Below are 24,099 nucleotides of genomic sequence, written 5' to 3' on the forward strand. Positions count from 1 at the left end.
CACACAAACTGCATCCCACACAAACTGCATCCCACACAAACTGCATCCCACACAAACTGCATCCCACACAAACTGCATCCCGAACAAACTGCATCCCACTCAAACTGCATCCCACACAAACTGCATCCCACACAAACTGCATCCCACACAAACTGCATCCCAGCCTGCTGAGAGCACCCAGCCACCCCAGAGTCACTGAGGATGGAAAAGATGTCCCAGATCATGGAATCCAACCTGATCCCCACCTTGTCAGCCAGCCCAGAGCACTGAGTGCCACCTCCAGACATTCCTTGGACACCTCCAGGGATGGGGACTCCATCACCTCCCCTGGCAGCTCCTTCCAATGCCTGAGCACCTTTTCCATGGGGAAATTCCTCCTCATGTCCAACCTGAACATCCCCTGGTGCAACTTGAGGCTGCTCCCTCTCCTCCTGTCCCTGTTCCCTGGGAGCAGAGCCCCACCTTCCCCTGGCTGTCCCCTCCTGTCAGGAGTTATGCAGAGCTACAGGGTCCCCCCTGAGCCTCCTTTGCTCCAGGCTGAGCCCTTTCCCAGCTCCCTCAGCCATTCCTCACATGACTGACTCTCCAGACCCTTCCCCAGCTCCACTGCCCTTCTCTGGACACACTGCCGGCCCTCAATGAATGCCAAACTTAAATTCAGCATCATCCAGTGACAAATACAGTTCCAACTCCAACTTCACTGTGATACCAAATTTCATTAAATATCCCTTGGGGTATTCAGTAATGAATTGCTTAAAAAATAGATGAGTACAGGAACCTGGGAAAAAATTAATAACTGCACATAGTTTCCAGGACACACAAACTCCTTGCTTTCACCTTGCATAAAAAGTTTTCAGGTTTAAAAAAAAAATAGGGTGGTATTGAACCTTTCATTTCTCAAGAGTCAGATTTTTGAAAATTGTTGTCAGCAAGTCACCTACACCTTAATTTGTGGTAATTAACAATGCAGCAGAAGAAATGAAGTACATAGCCTCCTCTTGTTTCAGGAGACACTGCAATAGAGCTAAAGAAGGAGTTTCACCCCTTACATATAAACAGCAAAAGGCTCTAATTTGTTCAGCTTTGCTCATGAAATGTGCATTAATTCCTTAATGACAGGTGCACCTTGGAGTCAGGACAGCTAATCACTAGATCAGGAGTTAACCACAGTACAGGGCTCAGAGAAGCCCACATCTTTTTCAAAGAAAGCCTTGGCAAGGTCCCACAAGCCAGTTCACAGCAAGTTTATAGCAAAAGGTTATTTCCTAAAAGCAGAACTAATGATCCCTGGTTTTCTCTGGCTTTATGCTTGAGACAGCAATCTCCAAGCTTTTTCAGAGGTGGTGGATATTTAAAATCTTTTGCCTTTGTGGTTTCTTTCACATCTCATAAACATTAAGATCATCTTCCAGGGACTCCCTCCTTTCCCTGGCTCCAAATGTCTGTGAAACCCCCATCAGTATTGTATCATGAAGAAATCTTCCTTCTAGTGTGGCCAAAACTGCCAATGGATTAAAACAGTTAGGGAGGAGGGAAATAATGAATAATCCAGAGAAAAACCAACTTACAAAATACTCTCTGTTTAAAAGAAACTGCTTCCATTGCAATTCATGTCTCCATTTACTGGAATTGCTGAAGTTCTTTTATTTTCTATTCTCCATTCTTTCCCATAGTGACTTTCCTGTTTCAGAAGAGCCATCTGCTTCACAGGTCCAGAGTCAGCCACAGCAGCTCCTCCTCTCCATACAGAAGCAGTATTATTCCACTGCATCTATAAACTTGGAAATGTGTGCATTACCCCTTGTCTCTTACAACTCTCTCTTCTGTTAATCAACACTGTTAGTCATTTAGTAAGATAAACACCACATAACTTTGGTGGTGGTTGGTTTTTGGGGCAGTCCCTAACTCCCATTCCTTATCTCAGGATGTTATGTAAGAAGTAGAAAGCTGTTAAAAATTCAGAGATAATCAAAATCAGTCACAGGTGCTGCACACAAGGGACTAACACTGAAATAAAGCAAACAGACCCTTCTTTTGCACAGAAATACCTGAACAGCTGAAGAGATGGGGTTAGGAAGAATCTGCTTAGCCACCAAATGGAACACAAAAGGCAGAGCTTTGATGAAGAAGCCCTGTTGGTGTCCTGTGAACTTCCTTTCTCACTGAGAGAAGGAAAAGATCCATTTCAAAAGTAAAAGGCAACTCAGTCCAAAATCTGGACAGTCAGTAATCCAGACACTGGTCCTGCACTTCAGACACTGTTATCAAAGACATTTCTTTCAGGAAAAATGCCAATCCTTTTGTTCATTTATTCTCGAGTTAGGCATTAAGCAGAAAATGAAACACCTGAGCTGTATGCCCATTAGAATGCTGCATTATGTCTAGAGGAGGAAATAAAAACAGTGCCAGTCTGAAGCAAAAAGGAAAACCAGCCTCAGTGCTGTTTGGGTGTTGAAGCCAATGCACAGTATAGCAAATGCTTCTGTGGTGGTAAATTTAGAGTAAATGAGGATTCAGGAAGTACTGCAAACTCTGAGCACTGAGATTGATACCATCAGATAAAGTGATTGTTTGATATAAGAAACTCTATGTCAAGCATTCTGCTGTGGGACATGCATGTTGGAGGTGGAGAGCAGGCTTAAGATCTCACCTAAGGGTGCTGTGTCCCACAGCCTTTATCCTGCTCCTGCCACTGGCTGGAACCATGCCTGGCTCCAAGCACCCTCCTGGTGCTGGAGGGCTTTGCTGGGCTGTAGAGCACCTGCTGACCCCTGCTCACATCAGTCCCAGTCCTGCATGAGGGCTTTGCTGGGCTGTAGAGCACCTGCTGACCCCTGCTCACATCAGTCCCAGTCCTGCATGAGGGCTTTGCTGGGCTGTAGAGCACCTGCTGACCCCTGCTCACATCAATCCCTCCTGGTGCAGGAGGGGTTTGCTGGGCTCTAGAGCACCTGCTGACCACTACCCACATCAATCCCTCCTGGTGCATGAAGGGTTTGCTGGGCTCTAGAGCAGCTATTGACCCCTGCCCACATCAATCCCTCCCCTGCATGAGGGGTTTGCTGTAGAGCACCTGCTGACCCCTGCCCACATCAGGCCCTCCATGGAGAAAGAGGAGGCAGCTCTGGAGGGAAGTGCAGAACACCCCATGGTGCAGACACAGGTGCCCCTGAACATGTTTGAGCACATAAGGGCAGCAGGTAAAAGCACCAGGACCTGACAAGAGGCACAGGTGAGCTGCCCCAGCACAAAGAGCTGTTTTCAAACAGGCCAAAGCCAAGCTAGCGAGGGTGCTTTCAACTCAGGCCAAGCCCTGCTGTGAGTGGCACCCAAAGCCAGCAGATCCCTGTGCAGGTCTGAGCAGGCAGGCAGGTGCCCCCAGGAGGGATGCACTCCACCAAGGCACTGCAGCATTCCTCAGCAGCCTCCGCACTGCCAGGTTCTCAGCCAGGGCCCCAGAAGCAGTTTGTTCCTTAAGCTCTTCTCCGCAAGGTATTGGAGATGATGGAAATGAAAACAAGAGAAAATGAATCTTTTTATTAATTTAGAAAGATGCAATTCATGACTCATAGCCAGCTTGTATAAATAATGACATTGTTTAAATCTTATTTGTAATTATACTTAAAGCCAGAGACTTTCAAAGCTGCACTGAGAATAAGGCATCCAACCGTCTAATTTATTGTTATTTTAAGCAGGTACTATATGCCCAAATTCCCTTGGCAGATTATATCTCAGTTTAAGTGTTTTGCTAGAGGTAATTTTCACATGTTCATGACAGCAGCAATGAGAGGAAGGAAATCAAACAAAAGAGAATTCCATCTATGTCATCCAATTTCTTCCTCTCTCTGGCAAGCCTGGAAGTGCTTTGTGCATGACTGAGAAACTGCACATGCCCTCTGCTCCATCTGGCTGGGCAGGGAAGAGAAAGTGGAAGTGAGGAAGGACCAAATGCAAGTGGTTTGGGAAAGGAAACAAACCAATAGGCTTTCTTTATCTTCAGTGCAGTCTTAGAAAAATGAAAAACTGCTCTTTGTGCAACTTCTCATTCTGTGAGGCACCTGCTCACTCATTACAGCAATGATAATAAGGAACACAAACTCACAAGTAGATCACCTTGAAAGTCTTGTTCATACTTCCTCAGACTCCTGCATTCCCCAACCACAGACTTAAATTTAATAAGGATCAAAAAATATGTATAGAAAACTAGAAGTTACCAAGGGGAAAATAATTTGTGCTAATGCATTTATAAACCTGGAGCAGCAATCTGCCTAGGAAATTAGTCTTATTAACACCTCTCTTGAAATACCCATGGCATGCTTGGAGGGCACCTGCTGATCCTCAAGGAAATGGATGCAATTTTGAGGACCTGTCATACAGCTGGTTGATCTGGAAAAGTTGGACAGAGAACAAAAATTGTTGGAGAAGTGCCCAACATGTATCTACTGCTTTTAAATCCTTATCACAGTGCTGCACTTGTTGCATGAAATCCCAGATGTAGCAAACACATGGAAAATTATCAGCCTCCTAATATATATAGATGCTAGTAGCCAGAAGGATCACAGTCACCCATTCATTCAGCACAGAAGCTGGGCTGGGAAAGAGTTACCATCCATCTTTCCTTGAGACTCTGTTTTAACCATGAGAATTTCTACATCTAAGTATAATCAAATCCTAAAATCCTATATTTACTAGGACTGCAGGATACAGATTATAGATTCAGAAAAATTATACCCTAAATTAGTTTAACTTTTTCCTTTCCCTGCTCCTAGGAATCTGGGGTGCTCCTCCCAAAATGAAGAAACTTGCCTTTCATGTCAACTCCAATTCCCATGCAATAGATTTCATTTTTGTTTTTTTCTCCTGCTCATTTTGCTCCCACTTTGTGGTGGAAGTGACACTGAGGAATCAGAGCTGCTCCTTGCACACTGAAACTGAAACCAAATAGAGCAGATTTTCCTTCTGTGTTCACAAACATGATCTTTGACTTTTACGTGGCCATTATTTAAAAACACAAACAGTGTTTTCCAACCTGGGACTGACTTTCAGTTTCTTCCTTGACTTAGCTGTGTTCCTGTCAGTGTCTGCTGCAGGTAAGAAAATACAGCTTTGATATCTTCAATGGCAGAGACTGAGAAATCTCTTGTAATTAATGCATTTTAAATTACCTGTAATTTCAGAGAACACCATTAATTCACCTCCTCACATGTGGGGTCACAACCTGCTCTTCCCTCTCTTCTGATACACCAAGGGCCCAGAGGAGGACTGCAGATATTGAGGGACAATAGCCATTAGATGTTCAAAATTCAAGTGTTAGAAATGAAAAAGACATTTATCAAATGCAGACACACTCTGTCCTACTCCTACCTTCTTTTTTGTATAATTTCCTTCTTTTTATATTGTTATTAATGCCATTTTTTGGAATAGAGGAGGAAAAAATATTCACCTCAAGCACATCACCCTAGGATACATGAAAAAGAAAAGACTGCATAAAACATCTCTAGACATAAAGTTCCTGCTGTGTGCTGGAGGCAGAGTATATCACCATTCAGCTAAATGGTGCAATAGAGAAGTGGAGAAAAACTACAGAAATTGCTTTGAAAACAAAAACAAAAAAACTGCTTTCCTGGAGCTATCATCAGGTTTGCTTGTCAGATTGGATATTTTTTTCTATGCTCCATTCAAATGCAAAGAAAATGCTTGAGGAAAATTGCTAGTTCTGATATTTACACCCTTCACATATGCAGCTGGAATGAGATTTCTGCTGTGGTGGAGCAACAGCATCAACAAAACAGTCTAAGCCTAATGGCAGTCACACTGCAAGCACTATTTAAACATATGCAAAGGATTTCTTGATTCCCTGCTACATATTTCCTAGTAAACTTCATGCTTACATAATTTTTAAGTACTTATTTTTACAGGAAATTTTAAGAAAATGGGCCAACTCAGGGTAAGATGAGTTTGGAGGCAGAACTGGAGGAAGTAGGTTAATAAAGGTAGATGGAGTAATGTGTAGATGTGGCACTTGGGGACATGGTGACCTTGGCAGCGCTGGGAATAGTGTCAGACTTAAAGGTCCTAAAGGTCTTTTCCAATCTTAACAATTCTCAGATTCCCTGAAAAACCTCCCCACTGCAGCAAGGAAAGCAGAAGCTTCACAGAAGTTCCACACAAGGCAAATCTTCCCTGAGTCACCAGCAAACATTTGTTGTGTTTTAGTTTCCATCTGACAGCAGCACACGCTCTGCCTCATGCCATGGCTTTCCAAGGAAGCACTTACAGAATCAAACCAAATTTTTAGAGAAGTAGGATTTAAGAAATGCCATCTCCTATGAGATTTGGCATTCTCCTTAAAACAGCTGTTACTGAATACTATAAGACTGAGCTCTACAAACCCACATTGCTGGAAAAAAATCCCCCAAACAGGAAAAAACCAGGCTCCAAATCCAGAATCCAAAAGCTATTTATCTCTAAATTCCATAGCAAAATTGAAAGGTCAAGTCATTATAGTGGACACAGTTGTGGCAATTATTATCTGTAGGGTGTAAATTTCCAGACTTCAGTATCACATCTTTTATTTTTTTGCAAACAGAAAAAAATAAAACTCTGCAGCCATAGAGCTACAGGTAAATAAAATCCTCTGCCTTTTGCTTTGTTAACAAAACACTACCATGCCTCAAGGATGTTGTCTGGGGTTTTGCCCCCACAAAAATTTAATTGCCTAATCTTTCTTATCCAATCAGCACAGTGTCCCAGTACTTTGCTTATCAGCTGCTTATTCCCAGAAACCTGCCCTGCCCTGATCCTCTCACTGCTGCTCCCCAAGTCACCTGCCAAAGCAGCTACTTGTGTGGCCATGCCCAGAGCAGAGAGGGAGCAAAATCACCTGGAAGGGAAAGGGAAGGGAAAGGGGGAGGTATGTTATTGAATTACTTTCCCCTCCCTGCAGAAAACAATGGCTGATTTGCCTTATAAGACAAAATTAACAATGTTCCTGCCTAAAAATATTCCAGAAAGCCTTTAGAAATGACCAAACACATTACTCCAGCTGAAGTTTGTCCTAATCCTCACCACCATTGCTCCAAGTAGATACAGGCTGGTTCCAGAGCCTCCTAAAGTGCTCTGAGTTGCATCAATTTCCTCTTCAAGTCTTTTATACCAACTGATATGTTCTGAAACACATCCATTTCTGTCACAGTACAGGTATTTAAAAGCCCTCCATCAAGCTATTTTAACTCACAGCCCTTGCCCTCTTTCTCCCTTTCACACACACATACACTCTCAGAATAAGCAGGGAAAGCTTCCTGTTTTAATGCACACTTCCATCAGCAGCAAACAAGAGGTGTGAAAGGAAATTAGGCATGCAAGTCAGCTCATTCACAAATTCAGTGCCTATTCATTTGCAGGAGCACTGGAAGGCCCTGCCAAATAACAGGAGGTGAGCAGCAGTGCTTTTCCAGCAGCCTGGAAACAACTGGAGCAGGTAGAACACAGACACCTCCATTTCTCTGAGAAGCCATTTCAGCATCAGCTCCTCCTGGTTGCTGCTCCCAGTTCCCAAGCACAAGGCAGACATCAGCATCAGCAGCAACACTACAGTATTAATGACAAATAATAAACTTACAGGGCCACTGTGAGTACTGATTGTTTGGGAGGAGTTTTTATGTGCCAGAGAGCCTTGCTGTGCTAGGTGGGAAAGCACAGAGAGGCTGTGCTGAGTTATCCCAGGGCATGCAGCAGGTCTGAAGAATGGACCTGGAGTGGAAGAATGGAATGGAGCCTGTGCATTCCTTGTGTGCCTGCTGAAGGACCCTGACATGACTGAGCCCCCCTCTGTCCTTTTAACCCTTGCTGTCCTTGCCAGGGTGCAGCAGCTGAAGAGCACAGAGATTTCTGCAGCAGGGTCTGCCCCTCTGGATCTGTGGGCTCTGGGCTAATACACACAGCAACACTCCATGGCAGTGCCCAAAACCAAGACTGAGCTCTCTGTCGTGTCACCCATTTATCCTAACACAGGGAAATAAGTAGTGAAATCCAGATCTCAGTTGTGCAATATAAACACTCTGCAACTGCCCTGTATTCACACTAACATGAAGACACTCGAGCCCATGTATTTTCCTTCCAAACTATAGATTACTCAACTTTGATCAAGACATGCATATCCTTTCCTCTCTGAAACTTTTCTCCCCAAAATAAACATTCCTCTTTCACAATTTAATGTCTTTCTAGAAACCCACTACTAACATTTCACAGCACATTTGAAAAAATAGATGCTTGCAGCCTATCAAGTAAAGCATTTTGCTTAAATTACACACTCCTCTTTCATGAAATTCCAGCATGTGGTTTTGCCTGGGACTGACTTTCAGTTTCTTCCTTGACTTAGCTGTGTTCCTGTCATTGCTGGGCCTGCACAAGAGAACACTGCAGGCCCATATTCTCCTTCATGTTAATCAACATAAAACCCATTAGTGTGTTGAGGAGCAGATAAAGATGGTCAGCCTTATCACTGAGGGTGCCAAGGGCAGAGAGATGGAGGTAAGGAAAGGCAGGGAAGGAATCCATGCCTCTGGCTGGGCACAGGTGATCTGTGTGCTAAGCAGAGCTCCAGATCCTGACAGAGCCCTTAACTGCAGTTCCTAAGTGTAAATGGAACCAGTCCATAATTACTGTACAACCAAAGAACCTTCCCCTGGCATTTCAGATTCAAGATGAATCCATGACTGCTTTAGTAAGCATCAAGACTTCAGTAAATTTTAGAGCTGAGCAGAAAAGTAAAAATACCAAGAGCTGAAAGTACCTTTGTACTTGAGACTGACCTCCATCCACAGCTTCAGTTACCTCATAAAACTCTGAAGATCTGAATAGTTGGTTAATTGCATTTATTTCTCATGTCCTCTTATTGAGAGATCCATACTGAGGCTATGAGAGCACTACAGCCATAACAACAGCAGATGCCAAGAGGATAAAACCGATGTAAAAAGCAAACAAAGAGTAAGGTTAAACTTCTTTGGACTCCTAAAAAAACCCCAAACCCAACAAAACCAAGATGAAACCCAACTGAAATGATGAAAACCAGATCAAAGTGCAACTCACATCCATCCCTCCTTTCATCTCAGCATTTCCAGTTCTGAGATAAGATAAAAAATGATATAGTCTTTCAGTTTATAACGTAACAGTCAAACATATGGCATAAAATGAAGAGACTGGGTGCTAGCTGAACCTCAAAGCATGTAGCTAATGATTTCAAACCAGCTCAAAGGCTCATAGAAATAGCTGATCCTTCCAGCAGCTGATAGGAATTGCACAGCAGGGCTCATTAGTTGGAAAATTCTTGGATTTTCCATAACAAATGCCTCAGAATTGTTCTCACAGTATTTTATCTCACATATTGAAGGATTGCAGAAGAGGACAGCCTGTTTCTCCAGCACACCCTTCTGCTGGATGGCTTTCTGAGCCTGCAAACCCAGAGCTGCTCATCCTCCCTGCCAGGCAGGAGCCTCCACCTCCACCAAACAGAGAAAAACCATGCTGGAGAGTTTAAAGTGCTCAAAAGTCCAGCCCAGAAAGAGAGAGCTGCCCATGGCCAACATTTCTAAAGGCAAAATTACAGCATGTGGGAATTACAGATCTGCAGGCAAACCAGCAATTTGTGAGGAATTCAAGTGACCAGAAGCGACAAATTAGGACCACAACGCTAACAAAATTAGACACAGTCTCCTTTTAACCCCATCTCTATTTTAAGAGCTTTTTTTTTTTTTTTTAAAGAGGGTTTGTATTTATTTTGTTGTTAAAGTTTCCATGACATTGGGCTGAGACTGTTTAAGAACAATGTTCCTCCATCATTTACTCTCTTTACCTTAGGATGTGTAAAATTATGCCCATGCCTGTTTCTCTCATGTGTAAAATTATGCCCAAGAAGGTTTCTCTCAGCCCTTGAACAGTGACAGAGTCACCCAGCAGAGATAAAATTCATTAGCCACATGAAAATTTCAAACATGCTGCTTGACTGGAGGCTGTCAGCTCTGGGATTTCTTTTTTAGGTTCCCTTGCATTCTTCAGTCTTCTCCCAACTGGAGGCAATACTAGAATCAAAAGGCAGCTCTTTCCCAATGAGATTCTCACTCATCTACAAGTCAACAGACTGAACTATGGAAAAACAAAACAAGAACCGAGCCAATTTCCATCCTCTCCACTCAATAACAATAAAATCACACAACAGCATCTTTAAAGCCCTGCCTGTTCATTTGGATAATTACTCTAACAGCCCATCTAAGCACGGCCTCAGCCCTGTCCCCAATGGAGAGACCAAAACCTGAAAGAGAAGGAGGAAACAGCTCATCTGCTGAACACAATGTTCGGAAATGTGAGGTGAACATTCCTCACCACAGCAAGATAAATGTTCCCACCCCACAAAGAAAAGGTTCATATTTCATATATTTTCCATTGTTTGAGCTTGCTTGTACATAAGCAACTACATTTAGCAATTACCAATGGGAGAGACTGAGCAGCTAAAAAGATTATCAGGTTTTTAACAATGCAGCAGCAGAATCAATGAGGGAGGCTGCACCCTGTTCAGTTCCACTAATGTTCTCCAGTTCCAGCAGAGAGACACCTTGCCATGGGTACTGTTACCTGTAACACTCACTCATGGGATGTGCATCATCTGCTGCACAAATGAAAATTACCCATCACAGGAGAAGTTATCCACAGTGAGGGGGCTGCAGCAATGCACTCCCAAGGAAGCCAAACACCACCAATTTAGTACTTAATCTCAGCAGGGCTCTTAAATAGATCCCCTGTGCTCATCCTGTCTCACTGGTGTCTTCAGTAGTGGAAAGGGAGTGGATACACAGCTGTATGGAACCACAGAATTCTGGATTGAAACAAGTCCATACTTTGAAATGTGAAATATTTCAATGAGATGGCTTTGTGACATAAGGAAATACCCTGTAGGTAGTGATGGAGAGGGTGCTTTTGGACCGGTTTGACTCCAAGGAGTTCATCAGGCAGTGAAGAGCACACAGGAAGGGCTTGCACAGCCCTGGCAAGTCTCACAGCCTGGTGCCTGTTCCACTCTCATGTGCTGCTGCATCTCCAGCCTGCCCAGACAGCAGCTGCTGTGGCTGGCACAGGGTCCTGCCCAGGGAAAGGGCAGCAGTCTTGTACTCAAGGAAGGCCCAAGGATCTCAATAGAAACAGCAAGAAAGGCTTTACCCACCTACAAAGGGTTTCAAAGAGAAGTCTGCAGTGTTGCAAGAGTGACTGCTCCAGCTCCAATGACACAGCATCCTCACACAATTATCACTGCCCAGCAAGTGCTGCCTTTATGTGTTCAACAGAAACCTCCTAACACTGCCTGCTCTAGCTTTCATTCTGTGCTCTGAAAGCACTCCTCTACTGGACCCTTACAAAATAATGCAGAGTGTTTATGGACAAAGACAAGCTTTAGAAGGCTGGCAAGGAATTAAGTGTCCTTAGAACTATTAATTGGGATGGAAGGAACAGGGAACACTTATCAGAGCAGGCTGCTGGCACACGAGGTCACAGCAGCAGCCAGACACGGCAGGTGCAAGCCATGAAATCTGTGTGCACATTCTGCAGGGACAGCTTCAAACAGAGCTGCTCTTCTCTGCTCTGGCTGCTGCTGCTGCTGCTTAATTTGATTTCACACAAGTGAGAGCTGGGGGAGGGAAGCAAGGAGAGGAGCAGGACCCTCGGGCACCCATGAGAAGGCACTGGGCACCCACAGCCGCGGGCTCTGAGCAGGACCCCGGGAATTGCAGGGGCACCAGGCAGCTGCCACGGCACGAGCCTCTGCGAGACACAGCGTGACTTGCTTTCCCCTCAGCAAACCACAGGCCACATAGCAATTTGGAGTGGAAAGATGCTATTCTGGATTTAAAGGGAAAGGAATCTGCCTAAAGAAACAGATCCTGAAGCAGGAGGGTCTGCAGTCCCCGTGTGAACACCCCTCACACACACTGAGACCCTTGGTCCCTAGCACTTGTGGGTGCTGCATTCTTCCAGCTTCCCACCAAGCAAGTCTTCCAGTGCCTGCCTTTCTAAGAACTGCCAAGAGACTCTCCTGTAACAATAATCTCTAACCTAAAATTATCCAAAGCGTGCTCTTGCTTCCCTCTAGCCCTGAAATCTTACAGAAGAAGCCTAGGAGAAGGAGCCTGTCCTTTAAAAGACAGAATAATTCAGTCTCTACTGAATTCTGGGTTAAAAGGAAAAAAACCCAAAGCAAAAAACGCAGAGTCTAGAATCAGGTCCTCCAGACTAAGCCCAAGAATATCACTAAAGAAAAATTTCTCTTGTTGGGATATTTAGAAACAAGATATTTTTAAATCTACCTTAAAATTTTTATGACACTACCTACCAGAGTCTAATTATACTTTCATAATTATATGTATTAATATCTAAAGTGTGTAATTACAAAGGAGCTGATGTATTTTAGAAATACCATACTTAAAAAACAATTTTTTTAAAATAGAAACTTCCTGCATGACTTTAAGATCTGTATTTTAGTTCTTCTGTCTTGATGACTCAATACTAGCAGAGGCAACTGGAGAGCACATGTTTGAATGGAAGCTGCAAATAGGGATCTTTCTATATTGTGTCAAAGGCATTGATCAAAAAAACCACCAAAACCTTGCTCCTGCAAAATAAAAGAAACACCTGATGACAGTGGAGAAATAAAATAAAATAAGAAATAAACAATTAATAACAACAAATTTTCTTTTTAGCAGCTTTCTTCATTAAAGCAAAAACTTTCATGCATTTGTTTTAATCTACAAGAGAACTGGAGCATTGAAAAATAGAGATCTTGCCAGCCAAAAGGGTGATTAATGGAATTTACAAACATCTTAATTATCAGATCAGTGATACAAACCTACTGACTGTTGTGTCCATCCATGCCTGAGCCTGCCTGCTGTTTTCTGGCCAGAAACCACAGGTGGGGCATCCATGACTGCCTGGACAGTGGGAGCTCTCCCAGTGCTGGGCTCAGGCTGTGCACACAGAGCTCTTCTGCAGGCAGCAGGGGCCCAGGAAATCTCTCCCACTCGGGCCTGAAGTGGTTTGTGCTTCAATTGCACAAGTCTGAGTGAATAAAACCAAACATCATCAGGTTACAAAGCCCAGGGATTTCTAAATGGTGATGAACGTATTTCCCATTCATGTAGAAAATGAGAAGGGATGGTATAATAGAGCTTGACTAAATATTTAAATCAAAATTGTTAAATCCTGATTCAGATTTGATTGCATCTGCTTACAGACAGAGACCTTTCTCCAGCCACTCACATAACTCCTGGTTTTATTCAAACATCAGCTCCACTTCTGATTTATTCTTGTTAAGTGCCTTTCAGCAATGCAATGATTTAAATGCACACTTGAGAGGCAAATGTAAGCTTGCAATAAGGTGCAGTTTGACATTTAAACCATTACATATTTTTGAACATAATATGGCTACAGAAGCATTACTAACTTTGGCCACTTCCAGATAGAAGTTTAAAAAGCACAGTGAAATGCAGGCCAAAAGTGATTTATTTCTCTTTTCTTCAGCAACTGTTGAAACTCTCTTGATTCACAGCCCAAAAACCTGAAAATTTTGATAGCTTTGTAGTAACATAAAGTGCTGCCACTGCACCTTAAACAGCTGGAATTGCCGACATGTAAGAGGTGAAAATTTCAACTACTTAAAAATATGTTTCATGAAGGAAATAGCAAGTGACCCTAAACTTTAGCAGATCTGCCAAGACCCTTCTATAATGAAGTAATGAAGAGAACTCGTTAATTTTATTGCCTTTGCAGCTTTTCTGTACAGTTCAAGGTACACCCAGAGCTGAAAAGCAACAGATGCTGGGGAGGTGTTGCTAACTGCTCCTGAGCACCCAGCATCTCTGTACCTGTACAAAGGAGATGAAATAAACACAGAGGTGAAGGAAATAAAGTTATTTCCTCAATATACTAAGAAATGCTGTTGGAGAGAAAGGCAAGGGAGGAGGGCAGGAGATGCACTCACTATGGCTCCCAACAACCTCATGTTCTGACCAGTGACTCAAGGTTTTTCATTAGGGATTGAGTAATTGCTTGTGTAGTCTGTATGAGCACCAGCATCACAACTCCTCCCATTTCAAGGGGAAAAAAATCTTCCTTGTCTTAATACCAGCTGGGAATAAAACAGGCAAACACCAGATATTAACTAATCAGCACATTGTTCTTACAGTCAAAAATCAATGACTAGAAGCCAGCACTTGGCATTTTCTGTACCTTGTTATAGGAAAATCATCATGGAGAGATTAATGTTGGCCCTTCCAAGCACTATTACTCAGGTACTTTGGTACTTCTGAGTTATAAATTCCTGGAAAATTGCAAAGGAGAAAAAAAAAGTCTCATATCCTAATACGGTTACATTAAATAAATTTTTGTCCTCTGTTTTCTCTTCCCATGAGAAAAAGAACTAACACATCCAAGCCAGAGCTGATCAGGAACTGTCAGTTTTAATCAGAGCACTGTAGCTGTCAGTCACCAGTGGCCCTTGGGTATTTTGTTTCCTGAATATATAAAAGATTGTTATCCTGAAAGTTAGTCAGCATTTCTGCCTGCTGGACGGAAATAACAAGACTATTAGGAATGGTTTAACACTGGTATAAGTGCAGCAGAATTTGAGTTCTAATAGCTCAGCACACCAATGCAATGACCCCTCTTTATGAGCCACACTAGTGCAATAGAAATAATTTCTCCTTATTGCATAGTTTGCACTGTTGGTATTTATTAATAGTGTTGCAATTCTGTATTAATTATTATTTAGCACTGAGAACACGCCTGAAACTGCACAAAATTAGTGCCTGGCCCAAAGTGCTGCAGCAGCTCTGATTCAGCATCCCATAAACAACATTTCATCCACCAACCTGCCCAGGGACTGAGGCCTGGGCAGCAGTGGCACTTGGTCAGCTGATGTCACATCAATTTATTTACATCCTACAGCTTGGGACAGCCAAGCCCCAGTGGGTCTGGCTGAGGCAAAGTTTACAAGCACCAGTCTGATGGAAAAAACCACCCAACACTAAAGGCAATGTGAAAATGAGAATACAGAATCTCATCCAAAGTTCTCAGAAAAGAAATCCTGTCATAGTCTCCCATTTTCAAATGAAAAGTCTCACTGAAGAGGAACACAGCAAGAGCACACAGTGATTTGTGAACTTCCCAAACTGCCCACCTGGTAGGAAAGCTGAACTAAAGCAGCTGCCTAAGCCAGGATGAAAAGCAAAACTTCCAAGGTCATGACCACCACACAGCACAAATCATGAAATGCAAACGTGACAGGCAGAGAGAAGTGAAAATCACAAATCCACAGCAGGGCAAGACCCCCCCCCTCCACCTTTCAGATCCATACTGCTTTGTTGGCAAACCCTCCTGAGGGATCACTTGTCTGAAATGAGAATATGCAGAGAGCACAGATCAGCAAATCCCAGGACAGCCATGGGAATCAGAGGTAACCTTCAGGCAGGTCTCACTCAGGCCCTGCACACTTCACACAGAGACCAGACCTGCTGCCACTGTCACTTCACCCATTTTTGTTGTTTTTCACGCTGCCAAGAACACAGAGCTGTATTCTAGGACAATAATGATATGTTACAAATACAAATAGGGAAAATAGGAAGCTATGAAACAAATAATTAACTGTGATCTGTTATTTACAGAATTATTGGCAGAAGCCTGAACAAGGAGTAAGATGGATTACTGCAGTTTTGGTTCAGTGCAGCCTTAAAATAAAAAAATTAAACAAAAAAATCATCACATGCCAAGGCTGAAAGGATTTTCATTCCAGCATGGGTTCTCTCACTCTGCCAGCCAAACTCCAAGCTGTTACTGCAGCTATTCTCCAGATAAACACTGGTCTTTTCCCCCTGCTCTTCTGTTCAGCTAGTGCAGTTGCTGGCCACCAGGAGAAGCATAAGAAATATATAAGAAATATATTTAAAACAACAACAACAACAAAAGAAACAAACAAGAAATCTCAATAGGAGGTAATATTGCTCACCAACAACATAACCCTGGTATGTTCATATTGCTCAAGTCTGAACTTAGGAAAGGCAAGGCACAAAGCCTGGTTTTTCTTCTGTATTTCTCTCCCTTCTCTAAAGCTAAAATTGGTCTGTGATTTCAGTTGTGGCAGGAGATCAGTTCTGGAGAAGGAGGATTGGTTGATACCTATCTCCTCAAAACCAGAAGCACAGAAGATGTGGGATGTTGTTCTCACAACATGCTCCATTGCTCTCTAGAAGGTTCAGCCTGACAGAAGACTTCTGCAATTTTATATCGTGAGAGATAACGTGGTGGTTCCAGCCATGCCTTGTGCAGAGGCTGCCCTGAAACACACAGAGCACCATGAAGAGTGGACAGAGCCACCAGAGCATCCTGAGCAGCTCCTTCAGGAGCCTTCCAAAAGAAACCTTCAGCCCCTCCTGACTGTGACAGGCCCAAAGTCATAACCACAAGTGGGAATGATTCCCCACCCCTTCAGTCAGCCAGGACCCCTTACATCCTCATCCTCCTGATTTTTTACACGCTGCTGTAAAACCAGGAGCAAGGATATTGGTGCTCCCTCCCTTTCACTTCCTTTCCCTGCAACCCTACAGAAATAGCTGGGTTACATCAGACAAAAACACTCAAAATAACAATGAAAACAGATGTGTCAAGAAGAGAAAAGCCGTGCATGAGGTGCCTGCTGTGCTCAGCAGTTCAGCAGTTCTAGGTGGGGTTCAACTCATTCAGTCAATGAATTGCAGGGGGAGAGGTTTTACAGCACAAAAGTCAAAGGGGGCATCTAATAGTTAAGAACTCAGTAGTAATGACTGGGGGATTGTTGTTTGGTTCAGGTTGTTTGAGGGTTTCTTTCTCTTATTTTGCCCCTACCTGTCTCAGATTTGCCTCTTGATTTTCAGACCAGTTCACCAAAAATTCAATTTACAGGAGAGGTCCATGCCAAGATGTGTACTCAAAAGTTTTCTGGAAACCATGAGGTGTTGTTCACCTCACTTACACCTCTCTGGGCTCTGAGCCCAAGCCCATTTTGCTCAGCTCCCATTAACTTCCCTGACCCCTTAGGCACCTCACAGGTTCTTTGCAGGACTCATTTTGCACAAACACATTTTTTCTAGAACATTCATCACCCTACATCCATATTGCCAATTTCCACAAAACTCCCTCAGCCAGAAGGGCATCATCCTCCTTTAACCATTTCCAACAGACATCTTCATCCTTTCTCCTGTGATGTTCATAATTTTTGGAAGATGCTGTTTGTAAACTCTTGTTGAAAGCTGCCCTTTTCTTCCCTCCTCACCCCTTGGCTATACTGCCTACCAAAAAGCCACATCTGCTCATCCTCTGGGACCCTCCCACCGACCAGTGCTGTCTCTTGTGTCCCTCTGGCTCTCCACCCTTGGCCTGCAGCTCTCTGATATATCTTGGAGATATGGAGACAGATGTGGACTGTAAGCACTTTGGAGGCACCACCTGATTCCATAGAAGCTGCACAACAATGTCCTGGTCTATAATACACATCAAGCAATGATGATGCAAACAGGCAACTTAGAAGAGTTCTGATATCTGGGGTTCCTAATTTTTATCTGTCAAATAAAGTCATGGTTTCCCATTGCATCTTCTGAAGAGGTACCAGGAGCTTCTGATAGTTGTAAGGAGCCTCAAGTTTATAAACTTTACCTTTAGAAACTTTACCTTTACAAACCTTATTTGATGTGATACATTATAACACCATTCAACCACGAGTTCCTCAGCAATTGAAATACCAAGCAAGAGCTATGGGATTTTGTATTCCAGGAAAAGTCACCAGTTTTTAACAATATCTGTTCATATATATCACCCATTGTGCTATGTCATCAGCAGCTCATTCGCTTCTCATGCACAGTGTACCAGAAAAAATGAAGAGTAAATGTTCTCAGTCCCATTTATTAGAATTTAACCCTCTTGCAGCTTGGTGTGGTATTTGAAAAGTCTGAAGGAATGATTACAGATTTCCCACACTTTTGACCAGAGAAGCTTTATCACAAAGCTGCTGGTGTTGACAGTCACAGAGATCAAGGGACTAGTAAGATCATTACATTATTCTTAAGAACACACTCAATATTTATGAGTATATTAACTCCATGTAATAAAGGCCACATTCTCTGGCTGTGATGCCTTGGATGCTTTGGGGATAAAATTAATCAACATGCATGAAAGAGGATCTCAGAGTCAAACAGGAAAATCTGCACATAATAACAAAGATAGTTAGTATCTGGCAAACCTACAGCACAAGGAAGAAAAAAATACTATGATTAAACATAATAAGACTTCACTTGAAATGTAAAATACTCTGGAACAAATCCTGCCAGCTCGCATAAGAATCAGCAAACAGGAAGCAGCAGCCTTTGCAATACAGCCCAGCACACAGGAAAACAACACTGGAGAACAAGATGCTGTGGCACAGTCCCCATCGCTGTGCTGCAGAGCACTTTCTGTCTCCTGTTTTGAAGTGCATGAGGTTCAAGTCTAATTTCTGCTCCCAAAGCAGGAGTAGTTGGATTTGAGTCAGTAGCAGGTCCCTGCTGCCCAAGTACAACACTGCCATCCTTTCTCACACCCTCACATGTGTGAGCTGGCAGCACTGCTGCCTCAAGTGCATTCTGTCAGTATCATTTTCTAATATTTTCCAGCATTTCAGCCCTTCCAGAGCTGTGTCCTGGGTGCCTGCACTGCCTCTCAATACTTCCCTCCCTGAAGCTATGAGCACTGAGCACAGTCCTGTTACAAGGGGAGAAGGGGCTCTTTTATCCCATTCCATGTGAGTTCTCTGACTACATTCACTAAGAAACACTCAATGGGGCACTATGTTGCTATCAGAAATGTGAGCTCACAATAAAAAGAAGCAGCTTTGGCTCACAACCTCTTGAATGTCTTTGCACTTGAGAGTTAGTGCTGAACCTTTCCTAACCCTTCAGCTGCAGTCTGTACTACATAGTTGTAAACTCGACTTTCAACTTTCAGCGATCATTTGCATGTGTGTATCTTCAAAGAATGGCATTTGATTTGCAACTATGTGTTGTAATGAGAGGCTAATTAACACAAATACAGTTATTAGCAAGTTGCAGACATTTAAAGGACAAATCCAGCAGACCAAAGTCAGTGACATACTGTGTGACAGGGATAGAGAACCTCAAGGATGAGCTGATACCAGGGAAGGCTCTGCCCCTAACTCCATTACCACAGGCAAATCACCAACATTCTGCAACTTGGTTTCCCCTTCTGTAGTGGGATAGTGAGACTCATTTACTTTGCTGGGTAGTTCTCCAGCTTAATTAAATCGTTACCTTTAAATTAAAGCACTACAGAAATGCCAGGAAGCAGCATCTGAATTAGAAGGTGGAGGTGACACCCTAATGAAGCAAGACTATTTCCATCGTCAACAGCAGGCACAGTAAAAGGTCACCCATGGTATAATTGTGAAACCACATTCCAAGCTTCTGAAGGCAAGATGACTTTTCCCAAAACTTCATTAAGGAAGAAGATATGTCCTAGCATCATGGGATGGCTGAAATCCTGCAGTTTCACAGGAAATCTGCAATGGTTTCATTATTTTTGTTTTCCCCTCGTTTGCTATCGTAATAGCAGTGAAATATCACAGCTTTTGAAAGAATGCTTTCTCCACAGGCAGCTGTTATCAGTATGGTCAAAAACCTATTAAGAAAATTGCAGAGGATCATTTCCCTTCAAGTTGGTAATGCTCAGCACTGATTGAGTTTTCAATCTTTTCTTTACAAGAGCCACAGTAGAGGCACTGGCACTTTTTGTTTGGGACAGCTTCTCCCAAACATCAGTATGTTCCAACATACTCCACACACACACTGGAAATTTCCAACTCTTTGTAAACCTTATTGAAATACACACTAATGCTGTGCAGACTCTTTATTTTTAAGTACTGGAAGAAATTTATTCTGAAACCTTAAAAAACAGGCCAGTCCTCAGTGGAGGCCCATTTTCATCATGCACTCCCAAAAAAGCTGCAAACTTAGTGTCAGGTGTGAAGCTGTGTATGCCCTGTATCTTGGAAACTGCACTCAAGCTCTGTCCCAGATACGAAAAAGGCAAATCCCATCATAAACTCATTTAGTCCATTCTGGGAAGTCATTAAACCAAAACCAGGAAAACAGGCAGCTACTTCCTTGTGTGTTGTACTTGAAAAAAAACAGATTACCCAAAACCAACTCATTATACACAATGTTTATGTTTCCAGAGTGTAAACACCAAGAAACAACACATTTGCTGTTTGCTTTGTAGCAATGCAAAAGCTTTTACTTTTAAGGGCTAGGTGTGCTATAGGACAGGTCAGCCTAGTTCTTTCTATTACATAAGATGCTCTTACATTGACTGGATACATATTATCCAGTTCCTGTGAGGCTATGTTAGAAAATAGTGGCAGATACTCAGGAAATTACAAGTGGAAATAACTCTGTATATGATTTTATCCCAGTAAATAAATACATACTTGCATATACTTTGTATGTTTATGGTTTATATATATATATATATATATATATATATATATATATATACTAAATATATACTTGCTTTTTCTTATACTTTTTGGCCAACCAAAATGATTGCAACTAAGTTCTCAAGTAAGACAGAAGATGTACTTGGAGTATTTGTGAGTATTGTGCCCATACTGCTGGATACTCTGTTTGCTTATGTCTGTCTGTCAGCTGCTTGCTAATTGCTTTTGAGGCCACTGACCTGCCTTTGACTAAATCTGACAGCAGGAAGAAGTCCCAAAGCTTCCAACACTTTCATTTTAAAAAAATGGTTGGGTAGATGCAAGACTCTTATAAGACAAGAAGAGAAAGGCTACTGACAAAGGTCAACTTATTTGACATCAGAGAATCCACAGCAGGGATCACCCTGGAGACAAATCCTCAGGAACCAGTTTCCATTGGAACTGCTGCTCTTCTAACACTTGTTTCAAATAGAGCTGGAACCAGAAATTAATTCCAGTTCTCACAACAGTCCACTGGCCTTAGGTAAATCATAACTTCTGATGCTACTTCCCCTGCCATAACGTGGCTGGTGTTAAAATCCCTTATTAGGTTGCAGCAACAATTCATATTTGAAATGTACTTTGAAGGTCTGGAGAGTTGTATTTACTAATTATTACCTGTCTTGAGACATGAGCTGCATATTCAAAGTGCTAGTTGATTCATCTGCAAGTGCACATCACATAAGCATGTGGTATGCACTAAGACTCAAAATACAAAAGTAAAGATTACTTTTAGAGAAGACTTGATTATAAAGTCAGTTTTGAGCTCAAAACATATAATTTTTATTATCACAACTCTTCCATTACACTGGATTTAAATTATTTCATGTTTTAGATTAGCACTTTATATTACACCAGTTTGAAAAGTAAATACCAATTGACAGAAGAGAAAAAGCCCATGCAAAGTTTGATTCTGTCCCCAAAGGCAAGTCTGATGTCTGAGATCTTAAACCTTTGATATCAAGCTGCATGTTAATAGATGAGTTCCACAGGGCAGTTACTGAGCACAGTAATACCAGAGCTTGTCCTAGGAATACCAGCAATCACAGCACTGGGTCTGGCAATGCCACATACAGCAAGCAGGCATTTTTACCTTCTGCTTGGTCAGGCACTCTCCAGCCTTTCCAGAAAAGAAGATGCTTTCAGTTCTTGCAGGCAGAAAAATCAGATGGCAAAGGTCTCAGTGGAAGTGCTACAGCAAATAGGTGAACTAGATGTGATTTTTAAATTTTTTTTTTAAGATTGCATGATGGGGGGAATAGCTTCCTAAAAAGGAAACTTGCCATGCATTAAAGGTGCTTGGTAGAAAAACTCCACTTAGAGAGGTCCCTATTTGAGGGCAAGGGAGCACACTACAATTTCCTTCAATAATAACAGGTTAACCTTCTATCTTCAAACTTCCTTCTGTAACAGACTGACTACCAGCTGAGTACTTAATATCTTCCAATACTGGCCTTTACATTTCCTGAAGGAACAAGCCATATCTAAAAAGAAAAACAAAAAAGCCACAATGGTGCCAGCTAAATTCTCCTTCTAATCCTCCCCATCTCCCTACTCCAGACAAAATAAATACAACCTGGCAAATTTATTCTAACAACAGTGACTTAGATTTATGTCCCTTGCTCTCTATCACTGCCCTACAAACATATATTATTTTAATGTAGTATAAACAAATATTGGATTTGCTTAACACCACATTGAGTCCTGGTGATTAAAACATATATATGCATAGAGAAAAATTTATACATGCACAAACCCCTTTGTAAGCTCTGAAGATAAAATTATCAGTATTGCCAAACAGAGAATATGTATTATATTCTAATGGCATGAGACAGTTGATTACCAACAAGCCTACTTCATTTCTAATTAGAAAAAGTTCAGTGATGATCTTCTTCCCTGCTGTTATTGCCTGACAAGAATAAACAAGGAGTCCTCTCTAGGGATGGCACAGTAAACATCCAAACAGGCATTTGCTTTGGAGCTGAGCTTCACCGTAGTAGTAAGTACTGAGGAACATAGTGGCTCACACACTACGGCTGGTCACACACCCACCAGCGCATCATTTCGAGTGTTTACCTTAAGAAAACCGAGCTTTGCAAAGTGCATTGCAGCTGCCTAGCCGCTCCTCCTAGCTCAGCTGTCACCCGCTCGGGAGTTCTGCAGGGAAGGGACCCTCCTTGGCACAGGGCTGAAGGGCAGCCGCCTGCTCCAGGCTGGACGCGCTCCGCAGAGACAAAGCAAAGGGGATTTGCTTCGCTGCGATTTTCACCCAAGGACACCCCGCTCGCCCGTCTCCCCCCGTGCGGCTGCAGGCTGTGTGTGTCTCCCCGGCCGCAGCTGCACCTGTCGCCCGCAGCGCTCGCCCTGTGCCGGGATCGATAACGCGTCTGCCATCACCCCGAGCCTCGCCGAGCGCCCTCCGCTCGCACCGTGCTGCGGACACCGCTCCCTCCCGGATCCCAGCGAGCGCCGATTCCATTTCATCGAGCCCACACAAACAAAGGGCGCTCCGCTTATTTTCGATAAAATTCAAACAAACTAGAGAACAATACCGGAGGGGCCGCACAATGGGCACCGGCCGCGCCGCATCCCTCACGCCATCCCTCCTCTCCAGCTCCGGCACGGCGGGCGAGCCCCGCTGACCCGAGCCCGCGACAACCCCGGGGACGGCGGCGGCTGCACCGTGCCCGGGAAGGGCTGTCTTTGGACAGCGGGGGATGCCCTCACAGCCGCGGGGTGCGCTCACCTGCCACGGTGTACCGGTCCAGGTAGTTGAGCACGTTGCCCACGCTGAGGATGCCGGCGGCCGCTACCCGGGCCCGGCCGAGGGTCGGCGCCTTGCGGAGGGCGGCGGGGCGGTCGAGGTGCTTGCCGGCCGCCGGGGGGTTCATCCTGCCCGATAGGGTCTGCACCTCGCCCTCGGCACCCCGGCCGCAGCAGCCCCGCTCGCCGTCCTCCTCCTCCTCCTCGTCGCCAGATCGGAGCCGCCCGCCGCAGACCGGGCTGCTGCCGGAGGAGCCGTCGCTTTCCAGGCACATCATGGGCTGCGGGAGGGAATCTCGGCGTGCGGGAGCCCGGGCGGGGAGACCGACAGACAGACGGACGGACGGAGAGAGCGACCGGAGCGCGCTCAGCGCCGCATCCCGCGGTCGCCCTCAGCCTTCCCGGGACAGGCCGGCAGTGACAGCCCGAGAGGGGCTGAGCCCGGCGCGGCGGGAAGCTCCGCCCCTGCCCCGCGCCCCGCCCCGCCCCGGCTCGGCTGCCGTGCGCGCCCCGCCCCAGCGGCCCCGAGGGGTCCGTGCGGCCGGCCCGGGGCGGCGCAGCCCTCGAACCGGCCCTAGCAGGTGCCGTCTCAGCCATGCTCTGCACCGGCCCTTCAGCTGTCCAGGGACCAGCCCGTAGGGGTGTCCCCTCAGCCCGCCTCGGGGTTCCTCCTCATCCCTCCTCAGACCGGACCCGAAGGGTCCGGCAGGCGCTTTAGGTCGGCGCCTCCTCTGTTTTCA

The 24,099-nt window shown here is 44.1% G+C and overlaps 1 protein-coding gene across 1 annotated transcript in view; it reads right to left on the bottom strand.

Annotated features, from left to right (window-relative positions):
• Positions 1 to 23,637, bottom strand: part of LOC131566527 (sphingosine-1-phosphate transporter SPNS2-like) — a 134,504-nt gene extending 110,867 nt beyond the window's left edge. Inside the window, exon 1 of the mRNA XM_058817857.1 lies at positions 23,343 to 23,637. Coding sequence (XP_058673840.1) covers positions 23,343 to 23,637 — 295 coding nt within the window. The remainder of the gene's footprint in view (positions 1 to 23,342) is intronic.
• Between the last annotated feature and the right edge of the window lie 462 nt (positions 23,638 to 24,099).

The sequence above is a fragment of the Ammospiza caudacuta genome, chromosome 20 (genome assembly GCF_027887145.1).
Source record: "Ammospiza caudacuta isolate bAmmCau1 chromosome 20, bAmmCau1.pri, whole genome shotgun sequence".
In the NCBI taxonomy this organism is placed as follows: Eukaryota; Metazoa; Chordata; class Aves; order Passeriformes; family Passerellidae; genus Ammospiza; species Ammospiza caudacuta.